We start from the raw sequence: 20,081 nt of genomic DNA, 5'->3' as shown, positions 1-20,081 counted from the left end.
CATTAAGCAAATATATGGAAATGAAATATACTGTTTCACTGTCTACACAGCAGCTGCTGCTCTCAATTCCGAAATGGGTGCGGAGTGTTTTTCGATTTTTATCTATACCTTACAGAGTGTTTCAACTCATTTTGACACGGGATACTTTTTAACGTCCGAGGAGAAAAAAACCCCTTAACTCTTATTCTACTGGATCGGGTTTGGCTTGATGCTTTGAGGGAAGATGAAACTGCATGTACGGTATCGGAGCTGGGCTGGACTCTGACACTGTGTCAAATGTAAATATCAAAACTGAGACCAGTGCTGCCAGTCAGACAAGCTTCCTTCTCAGGTTTGCAGCACCAGCCAAGCCCCTACAGTTAATTCTTGAAGGTCAGATCAGAAACACAGTTTGACCTTTAAATCATTTTCTGTAATTCCTTTATTTTGTCTGTAACCTTGTAACCACAGGCCAGGAGATGTAGCACAGATACCCTCTGTAGTGTCCGTAGAGGACTAAAGGAGGACCCGATCTGCAATTTAAGGCTTTGAAAAGTGCTGTTAGACTTTTTTAACTTAGCAGACATACATGAAGAAAAAAAAAGCAATTTCCTCATATCTTCCCAGTGCCAAATCCGCTTTGGAGGAAGAAAGGAGATCGCCACAGACTCAGACAGCAGGTAAGAGGAGCTGCCTGTTACCCAGAAATTCTTTTGCTTTATCACGATGGTTATTTATCATTCTAAAAGGTGCTTTGTTTTACGTGTGGAGCTCCAGGTCATAGATGATGTAGTGCTTTAGGCTCCAGTATGTGCTCGCGCTACCTCCAGCTTTTTCAGTGCAGCGATCTGGCTGTACGCCCAGCTTTGAGGGTTACTTTCTAAACAGCAAAATCATTTTTTTAGATGGAAAATAATTGTTGTTTTTTGTTGTTGTTGTTTTCGGTCTGAGAGCTTTAGCAGACTTTCCATCATATCCGAGCAGTGAGAATGTTCTCCTTTGTGATGTTAATGGTGGCTATGTAAGAAAAATGATGTACCAACTTTGTTCCATTAGAGCTTCACGCTGAGAGAGAATACTATTGATTCATGTTCTGTGCTGCTCAGATCTCATTTTCAGCTCTGAGTACTGGTTTTTAAGATTCAATATTATGTCCGCCTTGTAGATGAAGAGCATTTATAAAAGACTGGTTAGTGGCACTAATGCACCTGTTTTTAAAACTGCGTGCTAGTAGTAGGATGAATGACCTGTCTCCTCTCTAGGTCAGAGGATGCTGTAGCCACAACTTCCAAAAGGAATTTGTTTTTACTGTATGGTCCACAGTATAGTTTTCCACCTCTCCTCAGTTCATCTTAAAGTTGGCGACCAGTACCGTGATGCATGGTATACCCAGCAGAAAAGGACCCCCCTCCCCGTCATCACATCATAATAGTAGAGCTGGAAAAAGTGTGTGGCAGTGACCAGCTGGTTGCAGCACAAACGGCGCTTTAAATGTAAAACTGTGATGTTACCGTGCCCCTGCTCGGCAGATGGCCTCCACAATCCAGCGAGAGGGCCTCTGCTTACAGAGAACTTTGCCTCTGGCAGAACTAACAAAACAGAAAAACACATAGTCGGAGTACATTCAGTATAGGTGCGTAGCGCAAACATGGGACACAAGGGAATGTCGCTTTCTCTCATTCTCGGACACTAAAGCTCAGAAAGTTCAGGAGCTAAAAGGGCGGAGAGTTGAAGCTGCAGAGATAACCTCAGGTAAAGCTGCCACATTAGGGTCTTGGAGAGCTCAGTAGAAAAGGGATACACAAACAGAGCCTGGAGGTCATCCAGAGAAGGCGTGTGAGAGCTACTGCAGTCTTGTATGAGAGAAATCTTATATCTATAGTAGATTTATGAGATTCAAATGTGAGGCCAAATCCCATAAAGTGAAGCTGGGTTTAACCTCAGGCCTTTCAGACTATCTGCATTAGGAGAATCATTTGATATGTGATGCACTCAGTTAATTGAACATTAACATTAACATGGATTAGTTGTAGTTTCATCTGAATGTACAGCCAAAGCAACATTTCCAGTGCAGCATAAAAAGCACAGCAGGGTGAACTGGGCTGTTCTGACTATTAGGCGACACCCCCACCCGCTTGTCTTCATGTTATCCTAACCTGTCTTTGTCTCTGCAGGGTGATCTGTCTGTGCGCACAGTTTGAAGCGGTGCTGCAGCACGGTCTGAGGAAGAGCAGAGGTCTGGCCCTCACAGCTGCCGCTCTCAAACAGGCCGCAGGCTTCAGCAGCAAGACTGAAACAGGTACGCCAGGTTCCCGTACGGCTGTGAAATTGTGGGTTTAGACTTGAAAAGTGGAGCAGAAACTTCACTTTAGCCCTCTGTGACCTTGGATAAGCAGACTTGCGGAAGGTATCCTTAAAAACTACAACCACACAGCTTATTCTGTGGAATATTAAGACAGTGTTGCTATTGAGGACAAATGTGTGACTTCTGTCATGTATATCTATTACCATATGCAATGCTTTTCTGTATTTCACAGGCAGTTAGAAGACAGGATTGTGCCTGAACCTGAGGATTTAGAGCTTACTAATGAAGCTAGGGCCTCTGACAATGCTAGAAATACAATAATAGCCAGAGTTTCAATTTTCTCTGAGGTCACATGGTGATTGTATGCAAACCAGCAGCATAACGCTCATCCCTATTAATTACCACACCTCAGAAAACACAACATTAAAACAGACCTAGTTTGAGTTCTGAGGAGAGAACAAAGGATGGAGACGGTCGGGATGGAGCTGTGTGAGTGGTGCGTGAAGGGTCCCCTCTTCTGTTAATGAGAGGGGGGATGTGCTGAGAGAGTCTTTTGCAGCTTCTTTTCTGCCCTTTTGAACTCTTACTTAACTCCAGAGCAGTTGTTTTTCACAATGGAGGTGGAGCTTATTCTTCCTCTTTCCTTTTGTCCCGCTCGCTAGAGTTGACTTTCTGGTTCTACGTGAAGGAGCACCTGAACCGCCACGAGCTCCAGCGGTTTTACTCCCTGCGCCAGATCTCCTCAGAGCTCGGCCGAGGTCGTGCCTGGCTGCGCTGCGCCCTCAATGAGCACTCGCTGGAGCGCTACCTGCACACGTTGCTGGCTGACCGCCCCCGTCTCGGGTTAGTGACAAGCCCCCTCGTCAGTTATGCTCCGCACACATTTTCTCAGCTAGGTGGGATTTTTTCTTTCTTTTTCGCTTGTTTATAGATCTTTTGTGTTTTCTAGATCTTACTATGAAGACTGGGCTTTTGTGCTTGATGAAGAGAGAGCTAGTATGCTTCCCACCATGGCTGCAGGTGAGCTTGTGTTTTGGCATTAAATTATTGGTGGTAAACACACTAAACAGCTTGCTGACACAGCAGGAGAGTATAGGGTTCAAACTTTAATACAGACTTTCAGCACTGTGCAAAAGTCTCGAGTCACCCAGGAAGTTCTTGTAATCGGATTTTTGATCAGCCATACGTCATCATTTCACAAGCATCTGATTGGTAACAGCTTCATTTTTCAGCATGACCATGATTTCAAACACACCTCCAGTACATATAAAGCATACCCGGATAGAAAAACGCATAACAGGACACTATCAGCCATGGATTGGCCTCCCCAGAGCCCGGGCCTAAACATCTCTTGACAGAGAACAGAACAAAAGGCAGCCAACATCTAAAGAAGAGCTTTGAATGTCCTTTAAGAAGCCTGGAGAACTATTCCAGAAGACCAATAAGCTGTACTGTTCTGCTCAGTATTAGTTTGCTCCATTTAACAATAAAGGTGATCATACCAAGTTTTCATTTTCATGCTCATGATAATTGTAAAAATTATTTTTTCAAGCAAAATATAAAGAAATGAGGAGTGGTGCAAGACTTTTGCACAGTGCTTTATGAGTTGGTTATAAGTTAAGCTTAAGTAACATAAGTGGAAGCAACTCAAACTGTTAAAGCTGGATGTAGCCACTCTGACATCAGACAGTAGCCTCTTTACTGCCACCTGAATATTAGCATTTTGGCTAAAGCTATTTAGTTGCAGACAGAAGGCTCTAGGTAGCTTGAATGCATCCACAGACTGTATGCCTGCATAGCCCAAACACATCTGCATACATTTCACCACAGCTTAAAACAAAGCACCAACTTGTTGGATGGCCTGTTGGTGTAATTAGCCACACAGCAGGGCATATTATGTCTGATAAACAAGGTTAAAAAGGTCAGCTCAGCGACTCAGATAATGCCTAACAGGCAGCCAGGGAGCTACGGATGTCCATGTCAGCTCCCATCCGGCATTCAGATTGTTGGAGACTCATAAAATAAAACTCCACTCTAGGACGTGCAGTTTGCTGCATTTCCACACTGGTTTCGTTTTTCAGCTTCTTCTGTGGCCCCTCTCATACAACTAAGCCCGAGGTTTAAAATTCCCTTTTAAAATATGGTCCTTTTGCTGGGCTATATTTGTTGCCCCATTATTAGAATTTACACACTGGAAGATTTAAATTCAGCCAACTTATGGCTGCATTTTTAGTCTTTAAATGTTGTGTTCTCGTGTGTTACTAACCACACTCAGTCTCTCTGAAATGACTTCACACAAACGGAGCCGCTGTAAAACACAGGAAACTGACTGACTTTGCACTTTACTTGTTAAGCATGAGTGGGTTTTTGCTGACAGTTTAAGCTCCGACCCCATTTATGTTAATGGGCGCACTGGTGCTGTTGAACTATTGATGAGCACAACTCGGATGAAAACAAACCATAAAATTATTTAGAATGTAAACCACTGATCTTGTGCCAGAGCATTTCTCCTCTCTTCTTCTTCTTCTTCTTCTTTTTTACATCTCGGGCAGATTTGGTGTGTGCACCCAGAAATACTTAGCAAGCACAAAGAAAGTTCAAAAGCTTCATGTGTTCTAGTGGAACTAAAGTACATTTCACTTCCTTCTCTCTCCATCTGCTGTGCTCAGGTTTGAACTCCATTCTGTTTGCCATCAACATTGACAACAGCGACCTGAACGGCGCCGTAACACGCGGAGGGTCCTCAGTGTCGCACCTCCTCAAGGAGTCCACGCAGGGCATCGGCAGCCTGTGGAAAGAGTCCACTCAGGGGGTTAGCAGCCTGCTGCGAGAGATCGGCACAGCCACAGCTGTGGTGCCTGGCTTCACTCCTAAAGTGGATGGGGCCTCCGACCCACTCCCTGTGGTGCCACGCAGCACCTCTGCTGGTAGGGCAACAGCAGTGTTTGACTTGCTCTTATATGCAAGAAACTGGTGATTTTTTTTTTTTAGTTTTGCACTTGATTGATCCAAACACTTTCTGTTTATTTGCTTTGTTTTAGTATTGCAGTATATGTGTTTTTGTAAGTGTCACAAAACCAGCAAAAAGCAACATATGGCTCAGTTTGTGCTTCCATAATGGATGCTTAAACAAGGATGCAGCTCGAGGCATCTGCAGCAGAGAAGAATCCCACCGTGAAGTCTGACCTCATTTAGAAGTCTGCCCCAGTCTGTCCCGTCGGGGGGAAACTCACACCATTTTCTCTCCATATGTTCTCCTCAACGGGACTAAAGCGCCTTTAGACTTTTAACTGTGCGCTGCTGAAACTTTCTGCTGAAATGAATGTAAATGAAATTCTAAGCTGCTGCGCCGGCTCCTCTGAGTGGGAAAGCCTATTCAGATTATTCACCGCTAGAAGACTTGCTAATGCACAGCCAGCCTCTTTGGCTCTGAGAGGAAGGAGACAGACTTTCTTTTATCGTCATTCATCTGTTCCTCACAAAAGCCTTCGAAATGATGATAATTGCTTAACAGTCATCATGAGTCTAGCATATCAGCTACTTTCCAAACGAGGAGGAAAAACCAAAGCCAGTGTTGGTCTCAAGTATGAAGACACGGCGCCAGGAAATTCATCACTTTTGTCAGCAGAGGCAGAATCGGCAGATAATACACATAATTGTTTTTTTTTTCCTCATTATGCACAGTTGAGGATGGATAGAAGTGCACATGTTCTGTAATTTGCGAACAGGACTGCTCCCAATTCTGTTGCCAGTCCTCTCCCTCTCTCCTCTCAGTCCAATTTTTGAGTTTTGCATTGCACAAATACCAGTTAAAAGCACTTAAACTAAACTGTAAACAGTTCTTTCACCTTACACTTAAATCATGAATGCAAAATCTGCAAAAGCAGCTGGTAATCGCAGTGTGCTACGTTGATAACATAGACTGTATATAAAAGATAGATGCGCTCTGGTTGCAAAGAGATTATATAGAGGTCTATGAGAAAACAAGCCGACTTCTCGTTCAGTCTATGACATCGGTAAACATTTTTCGTCTCGGTCAAGTGTTTCAACCATTATTAAATTTTTCATGCAGTCTTCGACCTCTGGCCAAAATACTCAGTTTGAGGCATCAAATGGGACTTCACTGATCAGTGAGCGGCATCACAGTAGCTACAGCTTGTAATCCATAGATATTTTAGTGCTGATTTTTTAGCTTTTACTGCTTTCTCTATAGAAGATGAATAAAATGACTGTTATGTGTCCTGTGTCTCAGTTATTACACATGATAAAAATGTCAGTATGCAGGTTATCTAAGTCTAAGTTAGCGTTTTAATCTTTTAAGCATTACAGCTGTTTGTAAGATGAAAGTATAAACCTTAAAAATATATAAGTTTTTGTTCACTCCTTTGTAAAAAGAAATATATTTTTCCACCCAGACTCAGGGCTGAGGAAGGAGCGGCGGAAGAAAAAGAAGATCACCAACATCATTTCCTTTGATGATGATCTGGATGGAGGAGCTGAGGATGAGGAGGACGGGGAAGACGACTCCCAGAAGATTGGCGGGATGAGGAAAAGTCACACCGCTCCTGCTCAGAGCAGTGTGGAGGAAGGGATTGACCCTTTGGAGCCGGTCTTCTCGGAGTCGCTTGCCCAGAATGGCATGTCTGAGCCGGGCATAGTCAACTGGGTGGGGTCCCCGCATCCCTGCCGCACACCTCCCATAACGGCGCCTCCGCTGCCTGACACCAAGAGTGTAGACAACGAGGAGGAAGAGGAGGAGATATATAAGCCTAGAGCACAAACCCAAGAGGAAGAGAGGATACCGAGTGATCAGTAAGTGAAAAGAACCGAAGTAGACTAGTAGTAGTTGTACTTTAGACTCTGGTGCTCACAGCAGAAAAAATATATTTGAGAAATTCAGCAAAAAGCAGCATGTGAGCAGTTTGAATGCAGGAGATTTCTTCTTTCTGCGTGCAGCTCGCTAACATTACATTTGAGCTGAAGGACTGTTGACTGTCACACTGTCATGAGCATAAGCCTTTCGTCACAGCTAGATGCATCGCTGCTCCTGCACGGTGATCCGGCTGCGGGTTGTTTAGTTTTGGTAGAAAATAAAAATAGTTCGGGTCATGATCATGACTTCTGGAAAGAGAGATCGGTGCCCTTTTTCTGTAATTGTTTTCTACAAAACTTGCCATCTACAGACCAGAAGAAAATTACTTCAGTTAGATTGCATTTTTATACTTTTAGCACTCAATTTTAAATGTATGTATAAAATGTATGCATGTATAATACCACAAAAAGATATAGAATTTATTTATACCAAAGGTTTTCAAACTGTGAGCCGCGCCTTCCCAGGGTGGCGGAGACGTACATGAACAGCAGAAAGTTCTAATTTGTAGTTTTCAAATAGATACACATTCCCCAGCCACTTTATTAGGCACACCTTGCTGGTCCTGAGCTGGATCCCTTTTTCAACTTGAACTGTCTTCAATCTTCATGGCAGAGATTCAGCAAGGTGCTGGAAACATTCCTCAGAGATTTTGGTCCATATTGACTTGACAACATCACACTGTCGGCTGCACATGTGGAGTACACTGAGCTCACTGTCATGTTCAGCTAATGGGTTTGAGATGATTTGAGGTGGTGCGTTATCCTGCTTGAGTTGAGCATCAGAAGATGGTGCACTGTGGTCGAACAGAGATGGACATGGTCAGAAACAATACTCGGGTAGAGAGTTATTAAATTAAATTATACCACCACCATCATCACTCTGAACCCTTGATACCCCATGGTTTTATGTCAAATTCTGACTCGCACATGCAAACATTGAGCAGTTAATCGAGACTCAACAGACCAGGCAACTTTTCCAGTCTCATATTGTCCAGTTTTGGCAAGCCTGTGTTAATTGTAGCCTCAGTTTCCTGTTTTTAACTGACAGTAGTGGCAGCTGGTGCAGTTATTGCTGCTTTTGTAGTCCATCTGTAGGCTGGACAGAGTGGTTACTGTTGTAGAGAAATGCCACTGGATGATTATTTCCTCTTTTTTGGACCGTTCTCTTTAGATTCTAGAGGTGGTTGTGTGGGAAAGTCCCAGCAGATCAGCAGTCTCTGAGTTAGTCAAACCATCATTTGGCACCAACAACCCTGGCACATTCAAAGTCACTTAAATTATCTTCTGCCCCAGAAAAAGCTTGGTTTAATTTCAACCTCTCATTTTGGCCATGTCTGTATGCTTACATGCACTTGGTTTATGCTGTGTGATTGGCTGATTATCATTATTATGCTGTGTTAACAGGTGTGTCTGTTACAGGTGTGTCAGACTTTGAACACACCACAATAAACTGACCTGTAGGTCAATTTATTCACTGATTCCTCAAGCAGCAAACTGACCAAGAGTGAAATTGTGCTGTTTTAGGGTGGTGGTGGGCAGCCTGTCCAGCGTGTCCACGTGGAGCCCTCTACAAGTCATGGCTGGACACAGCAGCGCAGACATCCTCATTCCTGTGAACCCTGCCGATCCTCAGTCAGGTACTGCAGCAGCGGTTAGTGGCTCACGTCACAGTGGAAATGCACAATTCACACAAATAGCCAAAGATTGATTGTAGTTCTGTGGGAACTCATGAAATTTCTTGTCCCAAAATGATATCACGAGGATCAATCAGGAGTACACAATTTCATGCAATCTAGGCAAACATAACATTCACACATCAGTGCCTCTGGCAGTCTTTGATGGGGGACCTGAAAGGCCATAAAGGGAAATGGTCCTTATTTCTCTTGCAGTAGGCATGCTGTGTTTTTACTGCTGATCAGAGCGGCTTTCCGTGAAGGATTTATTTCATCGAATGAAACGCAGGGACTTTCTCTTTTGGCTTCCAGCTTTACTTTCACTTTGTTTCAGTGAGCTCCGTGGAAGACACGGCCGCATTTCCTGTTCAGTGTGAGTCGGCAGGATCAGTGGGAAACTGCGAGAGCAGCAGCAGATCTCAGCTCACGTTCAAGTAAGCTGTCGTTTCAGGCAGAAGTGCTGTGAAACATTCTTCACTTCCAGGCCTCCTCAATGTGACGTTGTGCTGCAGCTTAATGTGCAAAATAAAATAAGAAGCAATTCCAAGATGTGATTCCTCTTTCGAATTCTTTCAGTATGGAGTCCAGTCCAACAACGCAGCCTGCTCCACTCTCCAGCGCGCTGTCAACATCTGCTTTGCCCGAGTCCATGACAGTGGGTGAGTGTGCTTTCTTTATCCGTCTGTCTGTCTCTTACTATTTCTCGCCTCCCCTCTCTTCTTAATGTTCCCAAACCTGTTCAGTGATATGAATCATTGCGGCGTTTGACGCATGGTATTCACGACAGCTGAGCAGCATATTTTATTCAGTCACTCTGACAAGAAAGGTTCAAACATGCCCACGAACAAGATGGATTTGATCTCTTTTGGTGCGGAGCTGTGGGTTGGTTGCCAAACAAAAACATGTTGTTACTCACGCATTTATTCGTGACCCTCAATTAGTTTCTTGGGAGTACGAGTAAAAAACGCCTTAAGAGGAACAGAAGAGTTAATTACAAATTGCTAAGAAGCACCTGCTGGATACACAACAAAATACTCATTTAGCTAGCAAAACTTCAGATAAAGAAAAATGTTTTCAATTAATATTTTTATTTTCTTGCATGCATGATTGTAGAATTTGTAAAATTGTGCACTGATGCATGCAAGAAAAACAACATGCATGAGACTCTCTTCAGCCCAAAAGGTGATATGTGCATTACACACACACACACACACTTTGTCTAACCTCAAAACATACATTTAAACTTGCTTTTATCAGCAAAATGTGTGTGTGAGAAATTTGAGTTTGCGCAGCTGAATAACGAGTGGCCCAAAACGCCACAAACCTCTCCTAAATTGAATGAAACATACAAACGCCTTACATTAGATTTGACTGCAGGAAACTCACTTGTCAAATTATCTGTTCCTCAAGAGGCTTCACCCAGAAGATGATCAGATTTCAAGCTGTAGGCCCAGAAGTTTGTGACCGTAATGAATCCTTTGAAAGTCCTGACATGTCTTTCTTGGGAAATTTCTCCACAGCTGTGGAACCCGGAGCAAATGAAATTGAACTTCCTGATTAGTGTTTTCAAACCTTGTTGTCATTTTTCTTGGCGGATAAACTGATCTAATTGCAGTGAGTTAAGCCCTTCGTCCAGAGACTGTTCATTGTGTTTTGATTATGTCAAATCATCCACCAGGTGGCGCTGTTGTTCCAGTATTCTGACATGTTACTGTATGTACTGTATGGACTCGCTGTTTGCTTGGGAGCATGGCAAAAATCAGATTGTGAGAATGCCTGTAGTTCACATCAAATTTCTGATCTGTAAGAAAACAAAAAACAAAAACACAGAAAACTAAAATGAAATCACATGATGGACATTTTGGTGTGTGCGACCAGCTCACTGAACACACAGACTTTTTTTCCTCTTGCCTGGAGTCTGCTTGGTGTTCTGCTCAGTGCCCCGGAGCTAATCAGAGCTTAGACCCTTAGACGCCCAGACGGATGCTGTTTGAGATTTTGGGATTTAGTGTGTGTGTGAGAGAGAGAGAAAGACGGAGAAAGCCAGAGGAGGGAAGGTGAGGGGGAACTGCTCTTAAGCACCGGGACTGAGTGGTCGTCTAGTCTATTAGTCCTCAGTAAGAGGAGGCCAGAGGGTCAAAGAGAGAGAAGGGGAGAGAGCTGCTGATCTGAAATTTCTCTCATAGAGGCAAAGAGCAGAGAGGATGGTTTTCATGGTTACACAAGGCCTTTAAAAGATGTAGAATAGCAGATTTCAATAGCTTCTTCTTCCTTCAAAGACAAATCCTGCCTGAAACTCTAACGTCACATTTAGGTATCAGACCTTAAAGAGCAAAAGAGCTTCTCTCCAGACTGAGTCACATCACACAAGGAGGAAACCAGTGGACAGAGGCAGAGATACCGTTTTTGACTTGATTCAGTTTTTATATTTTCAGTAAAAGATCAGAGCTTCTTCTCAGCTGAAAAACTCCTATTCACTTTGCTCTCCCTGGCTCTGTTGCTTTTGCACCTAAGCCAAAACAACAGTTCCCCCTGAGATTTGTGCAGAATCGTCTGAAAGGAGAAGGAAAAATACGCAGAACATGTCTGATTAAACCTTGATTTTATAGCGTTTCACTCTGGGTTTTGCCTTTAGGTAAAATCCACTTTGTATTGATCTAAACTGCAGGTTAAACTTTCCATAGAGACGTGCCACCATTTCATACGTGGAATTGAGTGGACTTGTCAACAAGAGTAACGGTGAGCCTGTGAAAACACCAGAGTGATGCATGCAAAATACTAAATTACTCGAACTGATTAGGTTTAGATTGTGTTATACATTTGTACTATGTTATTAGAGCACACTGAAGGGCAGTAAAAACAGCCCATGATGTTGTTTGCCTGTTTAGTGAGTACATTTTTGATAAATTCAGAAGGTGCTGGATTTATTTAAAGGCGTGCAGGAGAACCTGAAGGAAAAACTGTGTTAGGAGAAAAAAGAAGGATGAGGGGTGCAGTGTGAGCTCGGCCTCAGTGATTTCCTTCTGGGTCTGACAGCTCATGAGGCCAAGCGGTCCACTGATTGGAGAGTATGGAGTTTGTAATTCACAAGACTCCCTTATTACAAGGCGTAGCTCTCGCCTAATGCATCTGTTATTGGAACGATTGAGCCGGGGCGTGCACGTGCTGGCGGAAGTGCACGCTGTCTTGTTTTCCTGGAAAGATGGCTCTTCCACGCAGAGCCTGAGCACAGAGGTGCGTGCGTCTGTCTTGCTGCACACAGACTTGTGCTGTAATTTGTTCACGTCCTCTTGTGCGGACAGAGGGGCGTCTGGCTCTACTGAAGTCCCTAATGGCTCGTCCGTGGCAGCCGCTGTGAACGCGTGGTTGGACTAAAGGTCACGTTTATTTCTGGCCTGCTGATGTGGAGAATGGAGCTGTGGAGATAATCGAGTTTTTCCCCTTTCTCCTCACTGTTGTGCTTGTCATCGCTTTTCTTCTTCGCCTTTCCTTTTTCCTCGTCCTCCTCCAAACAGGCACTTATCCCGGGGTTAGATGAGAGACCTGCTCATGTCTGTGGCTATATCGACACCCTACATTAGCCATGAAAACAAAGCTAAGGTCTTTGCATGTGTGTAATTCAGGACATGCAAAATGCAGGATGGATTAGCTCTGTGTCTCACGGTTAATATTTATGGAAGTCCTGGTAACAGCCTAGTTAGGCACTTTGAAACCTCAACGCTCACCTCCGAGCGTAACTATGGAGATGAGTCACCGTGCAACTGCGCAGCTTGGCCCAAATCTGTCCTCAACATCAGGATGGAGATTAACATCACCCGGCAGCAGACTGCTGGCAGACTTTGGCTGCGACTGATACAGTTCCACTGACTGACGCTTTAAGCTGGAAGAAAAAGACCCGGAGACCTTTAAACTGAAGTTGCTGCCACACATATGACACAAATGTCACCGTTATATTTATTAGGGATTAATCTGTCGGTTATTTTTTCTGTGAATTGATTTTCCGGTCTATGAAATGTCAGAAATTGGAAGAAAAAAAACTGTTTTCCTCAGAGCTATTTGATTTGTCTTTTTTGATGTAACTCCATAGACATATATAATTCATAAGGTCAAGAATTTTTTACTGCTTCAGCTTGCTCTCTTTTTTTGTTTTAGCCAAACTTTAGAGCGACAGTATCCAAAATTTCGAGTGGTCCTGCCCAGTTTCAGATATTTTGCTGTGCACTCAAACTCTGATTTTCAGTGATTCGTTTCAATCTTTTCTTGAGTTGTTCCCGAGTTTTAGTCGCACAGTTTTGCTCCTGGCACTTGACAGCCACCATTCTGTTATTATTGCCTTCCTGCCACTATGAAGATATAAACAATCTAAATTTGATCCCATGGATTTGTGTTAATACACTGCTCGAAAACAAATACATAAATAATGGAACACTTAAATCACACATCTTGATGAACTAAAGATTGAAGCTTAAAATCTTTACTGATTTTAACAGTCAGTCAAAGCGAAACCACCAACAGTGTGAGGGCTGGATGAAGTCATCAGGTGATCCTGTGGCTAAGTAGACCGTATGCCTGTACGCACTCATCATAACATCTGGGCACACTCCTGTGGATGTTGTCCCGGGGGATGCCCTCCCAGACATGGATCCGAGCATCAGTGAGCTCTTGGACAGACTGTGGTGCTATGTTGTGGCTTTGGATGCATGACACATAATATCCCAGAGGTTCCTAGTTGGATGCATTGTGGGGTATGTTAGGTCCAGTCAGTGGCATCGATGGCCGAGCACTTTCCTACACCAGGGAACCCGAGGCCTGCTGCATTTTCAGGTCTGAGGATTTCTCGGTAACAGCAGTCAGGCTACTGTTGGCTAATAAAGGTCTGTATTACTGATCAACACAGTCGGAGAGAAGTTCAGAAGGTAGAAAACCTAGTATAACCTTGGTACTGTAATCCCTTATTCCCTCGTGAGAATCGAGTACAAAAGAGGGAATGCCTGCTCAGTAAAATAAAAGCAAATTATGTTCAGATGATTGTAATTATTAGATATTTGTGAGGTAATTGTGTTTTTGTTTACTAGCACGGCAGAGCAGAGTTTACATGAACCCAAATCTAAACCTGGATTCACTCTTAGATTTTCTTGGCTTTGTTTCTTTCATCAAAGTTTTTAGTAGCTACCACAAAAGTATGTTTTATTGTGGCAATAAAAGTGCTGCTCTCTGTGAGTCCGATGGATCTCATTCTGTATAACTCCTGTCAGCTGAATAAAAAAAAAAAAGTTAAACCTGATTTTATCAAAGCAGTTCATCTTTGTGACAGAACAAAAATCTCACATTAATACAGCAAGTGCGGCGTGTGGGATGCTGTTATTTCTACATTTGAAAGCTGTATGATATGAGTTTATGCATATTACTGTGTGTAGTCTTTGTGTGTCTGTGATGCATTGGAAGCAGTTTCTATGCAGAAATCTCACCGCAGTGTCTCTTCTGCAGTGGAGCTACGTCAGGCCATTGTAGCCATGATGAACAGGAAGGACGAACTGGAAGAACAAAACACGTACGTTGGGATTCACTCCTCTTACCTGCTGCTTGCAAACTTTCAAATGCTCCATCACACACACGTACTTAGGCTGGAAGAACTTCTCTTATTAGCCTCCAGAGACTGTGACTTGCAGCGATTTAATAGATGCTAAAAAAGAAGTTAAGCATGCTGAAAGTCAAAGGTCAATAGTCCTATTGATAAGCTCAAAAATACAATACATATTTATTTCTCTTATAGATTTGAAAGCAAAAAGGTTGACTGAAGTACTTTACAAGTTAGTTAAAGAAAACAAGATGAAACAACTGATCAATAAATTAAAAACGATACAGTGAAATAAAACATAAAAACCAAAAATACAATAAAATAGACTAAACTGCTTTAATGGGAACCATGGCTGTACTATGAGAATTTGGAGTTGTTTAAGTTGCACTGCCTGGTTAAATAGTTGGTTGCCATTTAAAAATAAAAAGTAAGTAAAAGGATCTCACATTTTCTAATATAAAAAATGGACAGGGAGCCTTTATAGACCTGATGAAACTGGAGTGATGCAAAATCTGTTAAACGAGCAGCATTTTGACTGCCTGCGAGCAACAAACAGATACAAGCTATTGCAGTAGTCCAATCTAGAGCTGATGAAAGCATAAATATGGATTTTTAAGGCCTTTTGGAGGAAGATGGGATTTTGCTTTGGGAATCTGACGCAGGTGATAAAAGCTGTGTTAACCCATCTCTAACATCTCGTAGACAGGAAAATAAATCTGGATGGTGTCAGCGTAACAATGGAAGTGAATTTTGTACTTCCTGAAGATCGATCCCAAAGGCAGCATATATAATGAAAACTGAGTAGGACCCAACATGGACCCCTGAGGTACGCCACAACAAATCTAAAATAACTAAAAGAGCAGAAAAACCCGAGTCAGCAGTTAAGAAAAGACCATTAAAATACAAATACCACAAGTGTCTAAAAAGGTCTGATGATTAAAGTCGATTTTAAGAAGTTTTCTTTTTGAAAAAAAAGCTGCACAACAGCGCATATGAAAGCAGGTGATACACAACCCGATGACAAAGAAGGATTTACTAGCCTGAATATTATGAAGGGTTTCCTTAAGAAGATGAGAGGCGAGGATCTCTCTATATAATTAAAGTGAATCTCCTGCCAAGCAGAGGTTAGAATTTCATACTAAATGATTTAAATTTAGGGTATTAAATTAACGACACAGGCACAGATTAAGTGCTGATTAAATATTTTATATCAGAGCTAAATGTAAATCAGTCTGTCAGTTAGTGCTGCAATTAAAGCAAGTATCGTCAGTTTATCTAATCTGTTTATGAAAATAACATCCCCAGTATTTTAACATTTAGAGGATTAAGCCTGTGTATGGGATGCTACCTGAATGTGATAGTGATAGAAGCCTGTGTTATTTATGCATAAACATGCATGGCAGCTGCTTTTTAAATTGTTTTTTTCTTTAGGTCTCTTCGCAGTCTGCTGGATGGGGAGATGGAGCACTCAGCAGGCCTGAGGCAGGAAACCGATCTGCTGAAGAAGAAGCTGGCAGAACTGGAAGAGAGGCACTCAGCGAAGGTCCAGGCGCTGGCCAGGTAACACGTGATGACTGCGGACCATACGTTAATACGTAACATCTGCCTGCACAGTGGATGATTGAAACTGCACGTAGCAGGGGACTTATTCTATTAACGTTTAACAAGTTAATGCACTCTTAACAAATGAATGAGAGCAAAGAGTGCAGATTTAAAAATACTGCTTTTGATTTCAGGTGACAGTAAATTTAGATTATTGTGTGCGCCAAAGCATTTGCACGCTGACGTAAACAGACGATTTATTTGTTTTTGTCTACTGGTCAGAAAACTCATTTTTTACTCTTATTGACACTTTGGACCACAGGTTATTCAATTTGTTGACTTTCAGTCAGAAAATTGTTAATGGCACCTCTGATATAACAAATGAAGTCCCATTCGAAGCTTCCACACTATAACCCTTTGGGCACACAAAATAGTGGCAGAATATGATGTCAAATGATCTTCTGGTTTCACCTCTAGCAAGAAATTGTAACATTTATGATTTTCTGGCACATATTTACCCATACAGTAGTTTTAAATTTATATATTCTTGAGTCAATATATTTTGCGGGGAAAATGAGAAATAGGTGCAGTCATGGATTGAAAAGTGTGCGCACATGAATGGAAGAGGGGAAAAACAGTTTGCACAATTCTAATGAGTTTGAAAGTCAATACTTGTTAGGACCACCTTTTGTGCTTTAACACAGTCTGAACTCTGTCAGGCAGCTTTCTTGTCATTTCTTTAGGTAGTCTTGTGGAATTGTTCTCCAGGTTTCTTGAAGGACATTCAAAGCTCTTTGATGTTGGCTTTTGTTCTGTTCTCTGTCAGGACGATCCCACACTGCTTCAGTAATGTTGACTGATAATGTTCCAGTGTTTGTTTTTCTATCCAGGTATGCTTTCACTCCGTTGGCAGTGTGTTTGGAATCAGTGTCACGCTGAAAAATAAAACAATTTCTAATGGCACGCGTCACAGATGACAGATGGCATTGCATGGTGGCTCAAAATCTGACTGCATTTTTCTGCATTCATAATTCTGTCACTTTTAACAAAATCCCCAACACCACTGGCTGAAACGCGTCCCCAAACCATGACAGAGCCTCCACTATGCTTTACAGATGGCTGTAGACACTGTTGTACCTCTCCTTCATACATTTTGAGTCCATAAAAGAATATTTTGAGTCCAGTTCTTGTGTAATTTTTCATACCTCAGCCTTTTTCTCCTGGTTTCCCCTCCTTAAGAATGGCTTCTTGACAGCCACCCTTCCACTGAGATCATTTCTGATGAGGCTTCAGGGCCATGTGTATCCCTCAGGTCCTGTGTCATGTTCAAATGGCCTCCACAGTCACCAGATCTCAATCCAGTCGTCTGGACTGAAACGAGAGATTCACATCATGGATGTGCAGCTGACAAATGTGCAGCAACTGTGTGATGCTATTATGTTATCAGCACCTTGCTAAATCTATGTCATGAAGAATTACGTCTGTTCTAAAAGCAAAAGGGCACCCAGCCCAGCGCCAGCAAAGTGCACCCAAACAAACATAAAAACCCAAATGGCTGCTGATTGTAGTTTAAGGACAAATGGTGTATGGATGATGTTGTGGTGGGAGGATTTGTCACACCAGTGTTTGAAAACACTTTTAAAATTCCAGAAATGGAGCTGCATGACATTTAAATATTTTATATTCTGGCACATTGAGCATTAACCGCTTAATGCGTTAAAAACAATGCATTTTGGCTTTTTGTTTGCACTGACACTGTCAGTAGAATGCAGGTGGAACTGCATGATCATCCAAGTCATGTAAACAGAGTGTCTCCAGATGGGGCAGTGCAGCAAAAACACTGACTGCAACTGAATATAGTCCTAAGCAGTTACACCTGTGTTTTACACTTCAGTAGGACTGGAGTCAAAGATACAGGCGTGTTATTGACTGCTCCATTCATTAGCTGTATGGATCCACATATTTAAACCAAAAAGTTTTCAGTCAGCAGAGCAGAAGAAACACTGTGTTAAAGCTGTAATAGCCTCAAGGACTTTCATGTCTGTGATTAAAGCTGCCTTGTTGCTGAGGATTGTGCAAGGCCTTTCCTTAGACCTGCTGTACCTGCGTCACTGTTTTACACATAATAACAGTAATTACCACTAATGGCAAGAGCTTTACGCAGACAGGAAAAGGAAACTATATTTGTGCACTGTTAAGTTTCCCCATCGAGTTCAGTCTACTCATGATTTTTTTTTTTTTTTTTTTTTTAATAAATAGGACAGGGGGAATGAATGAGAGAAAGAGGGGGAGAGAAAGAAAGAAAACCGAAGGGGAGAAGAGACTGTGAGAAGGGGGGGGAAGAGAGAGAAGAAAAAAAGAACTCCTGGGTCACCTGTATGGAGAAAAAAAAAAAAAAAAAAAACAGACAAAAAAAACAAACAGAGGAGACAGCAAACAACAAAGAGCAACATAATAATAGAGAAAACAAAGCACCATCACAATAAACTAGCTAGTCATAGATATCAATATTTACTAAATAATAAACGATATTGTGCAGCACGCAAGATAGACAGCGCACAGTGTGCTTTGAGGCAGCAGCCAAGAAAGCTTTAGTCCGCGTCTGTGAATACCCATGTGTGCATACCTGTGTGGATCAGCATGCTTGCATTCCAAAGGTTTCTCCATGTAATGATCTGCTAGGGAGTGTGGGGGGGCCACAGCCCCGTCCTCCAGGGTGTGAAGCGGGTATGGAGGAGATCAAAACTCCAGACATCCAGAGGCCCCCAGAACACAAGAGACCATGGAAGACCAACAGAGGGGCAGCCGCGCCACTGTTCCAGTAAGAGCTGAGGAGAGTCCCAGATGAGGGCTCGCCCAGCAGCCGCGGAGCAGAAGTCAGGGGGAGTTGCAGTGACGCGCCCGTGAGCTCCGCCGGCCCCCAGCTGTGCCTGAGTGACCGAGCCCCAGGCCGAGAGGCCTGGGCCAGTCTACTCATGATTAAAAGAACTAGAGGATACACGTCAGAGCAGAGTAGGAAACTTTACCCCATTCATACTCTGTGTGTGTGATTTCCTTTTCCTAAATCGCAGATACAGTCAGTGTTATCCCAATAATTGGCCATCTACGGTTCACTGAAAGTGGCCTCTATCACCTTGGCATGTGCCCAGAGTCCTCAGTCAAGCCCTGAGCCCTTTAAATAGATGACTAGTCATCCTGCAGCAGTCGAAACAGAAAGCCCCAGCAAGCAAGATTGTAGCCTCCCACAGTAAATCAATCCACTAGCTGGGATTGATTGGGTGACTCAAGTTAAGTGTGTGGAGACTGAATCTGATGGGTTTGTTGTTGGGAGCGGACAGGGCAGCAGCTGACTGAGCCGTTTAATATGTGATGATGTTCATATGGAGCACTTTAATGGGGTGGAAACGACACGAGGTAGAGAGGCAGTGAGAACAAGAGAGGACTGTGACATACAGTTTGCATTTTCACACAATCAATCGCACTCAGACACATAAATCCGTTTCTGTAGTCTGCTGCTAAATCTCAAGTGCTGCTTTTCCTTCTCAGCCAAATCTGTCTCGATCAATAGCGGCTATAAATACCGTTGAAGGAGCAGCTAGCCGCTGAATGAGGGCTTGGAGCTGTCGGCATCATTCTGTGAAAGCGGCTACTGGCAACTGTTGCTATGTGCCCCACAATTCTTCATCATTACTGCGTTAATGGTGAATTGAGTCAGTTTTGACACTGAAATGGTAACATCTTAACACTCATAAGAATGACTGCTTTTCTTGTTGACCCGATGGAAGTGCTTTACTCCCGTTTAATTAATCGAGACATTGTTTAATCTGAGATTAATTTGAGAGGAATCACTTTGCTGCCTCTGGCACTGTGCAGGTTAACTTTTTATCTTTACCACCAGATGGTCCTGCTGTTTGAGGAAGTCATCTTATTTTAGAAATCTTCTGAACGATCCTTCTTACATAGTAGAGTGATACCCATACTAAAGGAAGTGTCTTATATACACAAAGCGTGTATGGATGCCTGCGTGTGTGTGAGCCTGGTCGTACATGGGGGTGGCGGAGGATGAGCAAGCCTCCATACATAGATTCCGGCTGACGTAGACTCAGGCAGAGGGGAGTGGGCTAAAACGAGC

General features: G+C 42.9%; 1 protein-coding gene and 1 long non-coding RNA gene across 4 annotated transcripts in view; one reads left to right on the top strand and one right to left on the bottom strand.

Annotated features, from left to right (window-relative positions):
* The window catches only part of snx29 (sorting nexin 29), a 141,685-nt gene that overhangs the window by 3,573 nt on the left and 118,031 nt on the right, over positions 1–20,081 (top strand). For both annotated transcript variants that reach the window (XM_026179080.2, XM_026179079.2), the window contains exons 3-13: positions 607–659; positions 2,154–2,278; positions 2,947–3,127; positions 3,234–3,304; positions 4,954–5,211; positions 6,700–7,096; positions 8,681–8,793; positions 9,164–9,263; positions 9,406–9,488; positions 14,317–14,380; positions 15,839–15,967. In XM_026179080.2, the coding sequence (XP_026034865.1) occupies positions 607–659; positions 2,154–2,278; positions 2,947–3,127; positions 3,234–3,304; positions 4,954–5,211; positions 6,700–7,096; positions 8,681–8,793; positions 9,164–9,263; positions 9,406–9,488; positions 14,317–14,380; positions 15,839–15,967 (1,574 nt within the window). The remainder of the gene's footprint in view (positions 1–606; positions 660–2,153; positions 2,279–2,946; positions 3,128–3,233; positions 3,305–4,953; positions 5,212–6,699; positions 7,097–8,680; positions 8,794–9,163; positions 9,264–9,405; positions 9,489–14,316; positions 14,381–15,838; positions 15,968–20,081) is intronic.
* Positions 6,575–9,217, bottom strand: LOC145430325 (uncharacterized). Of its 2 annotated transcripts, none has more exons than XR_013910806.1 (3): positions 8,612–9,217; positions 7,587–7,950; positions 6,575–7,461 (listed from the first exon to the last, which is right to left on the bottom strand). It is a non-coding gene; the product is annotated as an uncharacterized LOC145430325 (long non-coding RNA). The 2 variants fall into 2 exon arrangements; XR_013910805.1 differs by having other exon boundaries at positions 8,656–9,217.

The sequence above is a fragment of the Astatotilapia calliptera genome, chromosome 8, assembly GCF_964374335.1.
Source record: "Astatotilapia calliptera chromosome 8, fAstCal68.1, whole genome shotgun sequence".
NCBI lineage: Eukaryota > Metazoa > Chordata > Actinopteri > Cichliformes > Cichlidae > Astatotilapia > Astatotilapia calliptera.
Note: the sequence above shows the minus strand (reverse complement) of the source record. Positions and strands in the feature narration are given on the sequence as shown.